General features: G+C 49.4%; 2 protein-coding genes across 2 annotated transcripts in view; both read right to left on the bottom strand.

Moving 5' to 3' along the window:
* Positions 1-437: 437 nt before the first annotated feature.
* FUT11 (fucosyltransferase 11 (alpha (1,3) fucosyltransferase)) lies at positions 438-3705 on the bottom strand. The gene is made up of 3 exons (XM_006887532.1): positions 2998-3705; positions 2283-2908; positions 438-585 (listed from the first exon to the last, which is right to left on the bottom strand). Exons 1-3 carry the CDS (start codon positions 3703-3705, stop codon positions 438-440), a joined length of 1482 nt encoding a protein of 493 aa, XP_006887594.1.
* Positions 3706-4971: 1266 nt separating this feature from the next.
* SEC24C (SEC24 family member C) overlaps positions 4972-7221 on the bottom strand; it is a 19911-nt gene continuing 17661 nt past the window's right edge. The window contains exons 15-22 of the mRNA XM_006887565.1: positions 7122-7218; positions 6873-7018; positions 6540-6678; positions 6277-6395; positions 6002-6181; positions 5564-5755; positions 5259-5348; positions 4972-5112 (exon numbers count right to left, since the gene is read on the bottom strand). Of these exons, the coding sequence (XP_006887627.1) occupies positions 4972-5112; positions 5259-5348; positions 5564-5755; positions 6002-6181; positions 6277-6395; positions 6540-6678; positions 6873-7018; positions 7122-7218 (1104 nt within the window). The remainder of the gene's footprint in view (positions 5113-5258; positions 5349-5563; positions 5756-6001; positions 6182-6276; positions 6396-6539; positions 6679-6872; positions 7019-7121; positions 7219-7221) is intronic.

The raw sequence follows: 7221 nt of genomic DNA on the forward strand, positions 1-7221 counted from the left end.
TATAAGGAGATATATTAAATAGGAAGAGGTCTAGGGAAAAGAAATTTTAACTTCTGCACCTGACTCATCTTACCTCACTGGTAATCAGTACTAAGGTGGTGTTCCAGGCACAACTGAGGATGAACTGGCTACAGAAATAAACAAGCTGGAAAAATCTATTGCAGCAGCAAGTTGAATCAAATGGGTGCTTCAGACTTGTTTCCCATTGAACCAAGAACTGAATGCCTCTACCTTCTTTGAAAAATCCCATTATCACAGGCTGAAACCTTGATTACATATCATAATGATAAAATAACAGTGACTATTACTGGAATGTCCTGTATCCATGATAAAACAGTGTTAAGGGTTTGTGCTGTGGATTCACTTTATGTTCCATGATAGAATAAGGACTTCTCATCTCCTTGGCCTGACCAAGTTAAAGGCTCTCAGAAGGGTAATTAGAGGTTCTGGTTCCTTTTCATGAAGATCTCATGCAGGTAATCCCAAAATTTTGTCTGTTGGGTTTCATTGTTGTGGATCATGGTGGTGAGAGCTTCTCCCTGGTCCAGACCTTGCCAATAATCTTGCAGCCACATTTCCTTCCAGCTGAAACACCAAAATGGGGGCTGGATTAGGAAACCTAAGTAAAACTTTGTAAATCCTATCTTTCTCTGAGTTGGGCCAAAGAATCTTAAACAGATAAAAGTGGTCTGGTCAAAAAACAAAAACAAAAAAAACCACAAACACAAAAACAAACAAACAAACAAAAAACCCAAAAACAAAACCAGGGCTTGCTGCAAAGGGAAGGCTATGTGAAGTAAATCCAGCCCTGGCACGCGTGGCAGGCAGCAGGTCACAACACAAATATCTCACACTCTCCACCCAATGAGTTAATATTCCTAACTTGCCTTCTCCTGGTTCTCAGTTGCCCAGGGATCTCAGAGGCTGGCAGGGGAGAGGCACAGCTAAAGATGCACTAGTCAATGAAAGCAATGGAGGAGGCTCTTTCAGATGGTTATCTTTTAGGTTGAACCTTTATTTCAATAACTCAGATGAAGATACAGTATATCCAGGTCCTTGAAAAGACTATTAATATTCTTTAAAAGTTTCACTTTTTCCCTCTTTTAAATAATAAATTCAACATAAACTAGGTATTCCACCATTAGGACCAAACCATGCCTTAGTGCTTACATAAACAACTCTCTCTGCTGTCTAAGTAGATCTTTAAAGCTATACTAGCAGCCTCTCTTTCTTAAGTTTAATAACTTTCTTTAATAGGCAAGGTTCAATGCAAGTGGCTTCAACACATCCTCACTCTGCCTTCCAGGCTGATTTTGTTTCCCAATGCCACTATCTTCTACAGTAACCTCATTTCTTCCAATCCTTACTGCTCACTATTGTTGAATTAATCTTTTAGAAGTAATCCTTTGAGTCTAGAGTGAACACAAAATTTATGATGCAAACCAGGCCCTATTAATAATGATGCTAGGTCAACAGGTGCAGACTAAAAATGATTTCAAGCAAATCTCCCTCAAAATAATGATCTTTTTTGTCCCTAGGGATAACCATGACCCTCCACTATATGCAAGGTGCTTGACAGAGTCCCAAGTTGATTTTCAGGGCAGTCCACACCTGTGTTATCTATAGCCTGGCCCTTGCTTATATGTGCAACTCTCTCTGCCACATGACTTCCCAGCCCAAGCTCTCTACTGTGGTTCAAAGAGTTATTCCGAACCACTACAGCCTAACTAGGCAGTAACTCTGCTGGCTTAGTGGTGAGGCATTGTACTGCCATCACAAAGGTACATGATTCAAATCCACCAGCTGCTCCAAGGGAGAAAGATAGGCAATTTCTTCCCATGTGATTTACTGCCTCTAAAAATCCACTGAAGGTTCAGCTATGAGTCAGCTTTGACTCCCTGGTACACAACAGTATAACTGAGCACCAGTGGCCTAGTGGTAAGGAACTGTACTCTACATAACAAAGATGGGCATTTCCTGTTGCAATTTACAGTCCCTGAAAGTCTACTGGAGGATCAGTTGTGAGTCAGTGTGAGTAAGGCACAACATAATGTTAACAATTTTACTTGTAGTTGCCTCGATTTATATTTCAGATCATGAGCTTTTTCCTACTTTGCTTAATCTCTTCATCTGGACTCTTGACACCTTAACCGTACAGAGAGTCCATGTCATCATTTCCTAATACATCATCCCCCTCAATGCCTAGGCTACTTCAAGGCCCACGGCAAGTGTGCTAACAGAGCATTTGACTCGGCAGCTGCAGGGTACCCCATAGCTCTTACCTGTCATTGTCAGGAATCTCTTCCACACCACCAAAGCCAGGCGCAGGCACTGGGCAGGCCATGTGTGAGGGTTGGGCAATGCGAGGTTCAGGGATAGGGGTGTCCCCAGGAGAGGCCGCGTGGGCCTTCTCAGCATCCAGCCGAGCCAGCTCATGGTCGCAGACGAAACACTCGAAGCCATTGAGGTAGTTGGGCAGTAAAGGGTCATTAACGCCCCACTCCCGCTGCTGCAGGCTGTCCAGGAGGAACTGGTTGGTGATGCCCCCGGGCTCCTTGTAGTCAAGGTATTTCAGGTACTCCTCGTCATTCTTGTCCAGAAAGTCAATAAACTCCGCCAGCTTCTGCGGGGACTCAAAGTCGTCAATAAGGATGATGGAGTGATTGTTAGGCATCCAGTCCCTCACAGAGGGGGAGCCCCGGTACACAGGCACAGCGCCCAGGTGCATGGGGCGCCAGAGTTTTTCTGTCATGTAGTCGTCACAGATGGCATTTTCGAGGGCCAAGTGGAACTTATAACGGGACAAGAACGTCAAGAGCTCTGGATCCTCGGTGGTGGCTGTGGCCGTGTCCTGCAGCCGCGGGGTGGGAAGTTCTCGGTTTTGCAGGCATTTCCCATACGAGTCCACCTGGGGGGAGAGGGTGCAGCAGGTCAGCGGCAGCTGGCTTGTGGCGCTGACCGCCCCTTCCGTGCCGTCCCTCCCCTCGCCCCACTTACCGGGATGTAGCGCATGAGCTCGCGCACGTAGCGGTCTCGGTCCGCGGGTACGTCGCAGTGGGACTGCAGGTAGAGCAGCGGCGCGTAGCCGCGGCGGCGCCACTGGGCGCGCTCCCGCAGCGGGGGTGCGGCACGGAGCAAGTAGGCCGTCCCCGGGAGCCACTGCAGCGGCAGCGGGTAGTCTGAGTGGCGGCTGAAGGTAGCGGTTACATTGAAGAGGCGGATGCCTGGCGCGTGGCTAAGGAGAAAGTTGTTGAGTGGCGACTCCTCGTGCAGGAGCACCCAACTCTGGTGCGCCAAACGCGGCAGGGGTGCGTCCGATGCTCGGAAATCGGTACCGTAGAAGAGCAGCGCGCGCGTCCGCGGGTCTGCGCGGACCCGTCGGTCTCGGGACGCCACGCATGCGCCGCGCGCGCACTCAATAATCTCAGAGTCGCCCGGGAAGTGGGGGAACAGTCCAGGGCTCCACCACAGCAGTACCGGCAAGTCCGCTGCCTCCTCCCGCCCCAGCCGCCGGCTCCCCCGACTCTGCGCCACCCCCACAACGCCCAGCGCCGAAGGAGACCGAAAAACAGCGCCGTCCCACGGCTCCGCCCACTCCGCTTCCCCACCGGCCTCCGTCTCTGCCACAGGCCCAGAGCCGCCCGCTGACCAGACGCTAAGCACCCCAAGAGCGGCAAGCACAAACTCTGTGCGACCGGCAGCCATGTCCACTCTGGCAGCAGGCGCCCCCCAGCACTGTGGCCCACCCACCAGCTGCCGCCACGGGGCAAGATGCTACGCCACCGGCCACATGACGCATGCGCAACTCCTCACAGCCGGCCACTTCCCAGGATCTGCGAGGCTGGGTACTAGGGGCTGAAGGGGAAGTGAGATGACGGGGGAGTAAAATATCAGGCTACTAGTTACACCTTAATTTATTTTATTTCTTTACAAATTAAAGATGCATTGAAAAATAAACCAATGAAGATAAATGAGAGGCCCAGAGCAGGGGCATTTCAGGCTGGGGGCAAACAAATCCAGCCACCTCCAGCCTAGCCCTTGTCCTGCCCCAGCCAGTTGGGGTTGGAAGATAACTGTCAGCCACTCTGTCAATACCAGATCCGGGTAGTGTTCGGGCAAGTAGAACAGCTCCAGCTGCCTCTGCCTCTCTACCCAGCAATTCCCAGCCTGGAGAGGCAGTGAATGTTTCCAGTGGGAATTCAGTGTGGGATGTGGGCTGGCTCTGTGAGGTATTGCAAATTGATGACCAGGCTCCTTACAGAACCATCTAGTGTTGGGACCTCTCCAACTGGAAAAGAGGATGGTATCTCTCCCAGGTCTTAATATTCTTTGCAACTCAGTTCCTTCATCTCTGACAATACCATGGAGTGATCACCAATCATTGCGGGAGATAAAGAGCAGTGGAAGCACAGAGGAACCTAATCAATCACCCTCAGAAACTCTTGCCTTGGCTTCTGACCTCCAGGTCTAGAGAGAACCAAGCACTTTTTTTCTCTACCACCTATCGTCTATATTCCAGCTCGTGTGCACCCATGTATCTTATCCCTAATATAGGAAGTTGCTGATGACACAGAGCTGAATTTGCCCCATCTGTAGTAGGCCTGGGATCCCCACTCTTTGATACCTGTCCCTTTCCTCTTGGAGGCTGATCCAAACAGACACATAATAATTGTCAGTCTAGGCACCTCCAAACCCCCAACACCGAATCACATACAGTTAACTGAGAAACTACATTCATTACGACAGGATTAGCAGGAAAAGGAGGGTGGAGTGAGGGAGTGTGGGCACCTTCCAGCAGCAGGACATGACAGAGTGGTAAGATACTTGAGCCCAGAAAGGTGTCTCCTTATGCATCCCCCTCCCCCCAAAGGGTGGCTTCAGCTTACATATAAGATATGGAACTGTCCCAATTTCTCTGCTGTCTGGGTACTTTCTGGAAGCTGGCCTGGGACCGTCATTTACTCATTCGATCTAGCTCAGTAGCTGCTGAATTTCCTTGTGCATGTGACAGAGAAAGTCCACATAGGATGCTCCCCCACTCAGGTTCTTGTCTTCCACCAGGAAGTGCTTGAACAGCATCTCGAGCTTGTCTTCTTGTTTGACCACAATCAGCTAGGGTCAGAAGGCAGAATCATAAGGCAGGGCGCCAATGGGAATGGACAATCCTGAAATTCCATTACCCAGCCACTGACTCCCCAAACCCTTTCCAGCTGAAGATTTAACCAGAGAAGAAATCCAAAGTTGAGAAGGAGCATTACCTTCATGTAACGCGATCTCTGTGCCCTTAAACTATCAATGAGGCCTCGCACCTTCTTGGACAGCGGATTATCCAGAACTGGCAAAACACTCTGGAACACAAAATTATTTGATCTCTGGGTAAGGTACTCAGAGTTAAGAGGCGGCAGTGCATATTTATGTATCCTCTCTGGGACACAGCACCCTCCATCATCTCCAAGTGTTCCTTAAGTAATATGCCCTAATGTTTAAGAAGACTCCCAGGCTGGCTATGTCAGTTCCCACTCATGCCATCCCAAACCCATTCTCCTTGACACCCAGCTCTCACCAAACCACTCGTAATGTGACTGAAGGAAGAGACGTTAAAGAGGCTTTGGACAACACCTTGCTGGACGCTTGCTCCCACCCACAGGAAAAGGTTGAGCCCATTCTCCAGCAAATATATATCGCCATTGCTTAGACGCTCTTCAGATGCTCGAACTGCTGGTGGTTCCGTGGTATTCTCAATGGGAGCTTTTGTCTAGACAAAAGGAATAAGGCAAAGGGTTACTCTGGACCAGAGACAACATTGCCCCTCAAAAAGAAAAAAAAGAATAAGCAAAATATTTTTCCTGAGAAAACAGAATCCCTAGGAACCACTCCTTCTAATGTCTCAGGAGTCATATCAGTATAAAAGTTACATCATCACATGTCTATCTACCCCCACCTCCTCCTTCTCAGGTGCCCTTTTTCATGTAATGTCTTGTACTACAGCCCTCAATCATACCAATGGCAACAGTCGAGGGTAGAAGAAGACATTGGTCTCAGCCACATCCATGGAGGTAACCAATTGTCGGACATAGGCATGGTCATCAGTGGTCACTTCAGCTCCAGGCTGCAGGACATCACTCTTCAATACACAGTTCAGGTAAACTGGGAGTAACTTCATGCACTCAGGAAGGATCAACTGAAAATTATCAAAATAAAATCGAGGTTTTTGATAAACACTTCCCAAATGCAAAATTTGTCTCAACATCTCATCCCTCAATAAGCTTGCCCTACCTGTCCTGCAGAGGAAGGGCTGGCACAGTTCTTCCGGTAACAGGCCAAGATCTGGGCACATTGGGTGATGAGAGTGTCGCGAACAGTCTTCACAGGGCTGTTTAGGACACCCCGGTATGCTGGATGGGAAAGGGAGACAAAAGAATTCAGGTCTCCTCCAACATGCGCTTCCCTGTCACCATATCTGTCTGGGGATGTTGAACTGCTGTCCATCCTGAACTTTTTCTTAACCCAAATCCCACCCTGCCCTGTCTCTCCCTCACCAAACTTGGCCATGTAGTTGATGAGTGTGTCGGTCTCACAGTTTCGATACAGATCAGCCAGCTGGGTGCAGCAGTTGAGGGCTAGATTGTGGATACGGAGCCGACGCTGCCCTGAACAGCTAGTGTAGAGCAGGGCACACTAGTGAAAGGGAGAAAGGGCGGACTTTGAAAAACTGCCCCTTTGCTCCACCATGAACAGAATGAGCCATTCCTTCCTCAGCTGATTTTTCCAGCTCTTTCTTCCCACCCTTCACCCTCTTCTCTGCAGCCTATTTATAATCAAAGGAATGACACTCGATATATCTCCCCTGGACCCTGACTCCTGTCTGCCACCTGCAGGAGGGCTCCACTCTCTTCATTAAGCCGATCATCATGCTTGAACTCCACAGTCACCGTCTTGTCCACATCCAGCCCAGCCAACTCCACATCTGTTGTGTTGCTCATGTAGAAAGCCCCAAAGAAATCTACAGCACGGATACCTGAGGCCATACAGACAGGAACATGGCTTAGGGTACGAAAGATGCCATGCTTCCCTCCCAGATTTAGCCCCCCATCTTTCCTCTCCAACCAGGACAGACTTACCGGTGCTTGTCCGGACCCGCATCACAGCATCAAAGCCAACAACCTTCTGCACATCCCGACACAGATCACTCAGGAACCGTTCCTGGTCGTTCTCCACCTG

This window comes from Elephantulus edwardii, unplaced genomic scaffold (genome assembly GCF_000299155.1).
Source record: "Elephantulus edwardii isolate Elephantulus edwardi_28Jun2011 unplaced genomic scaffold, EleEdw1.0 scaffold00058, whole genome shotgun sequence".
Taxonomy (NCBI): Eukaryota; Metazoa; Chordata; class Mammalia; order Macroscelidea; family Macroscelididae; genus Elephantulus; species Elephantulus edwardii.

What these genes read in the sequence shown, in the direction of transcription:
- FUT11 (XM_006887532.1), bottom strand. Translation starts at nt 3,705, where the DNA reads ATGGCTGCCGGTCGCACAGAGTTTGTGCTTGCCGCTCTTGGGGTGCTT. An exon ending in AGCTCATGCGCTACATCCCG is followed by an intron (nt 2,909 to 2,997) that starts GTAAGTGGGGCG and finishes CTCTCCCCCCAG; the next exon opens with GTGGACTCGTATGGGAAATG. An exon ending in GAGATTCCTGACAATGACAG is followed by an intron (nt 586 to 2,282) that starts GTAAGAGCTATG and finishes TTGGTGTTTCAG; the next exon opens with CTGGAAGGAAATGTGGCTGC.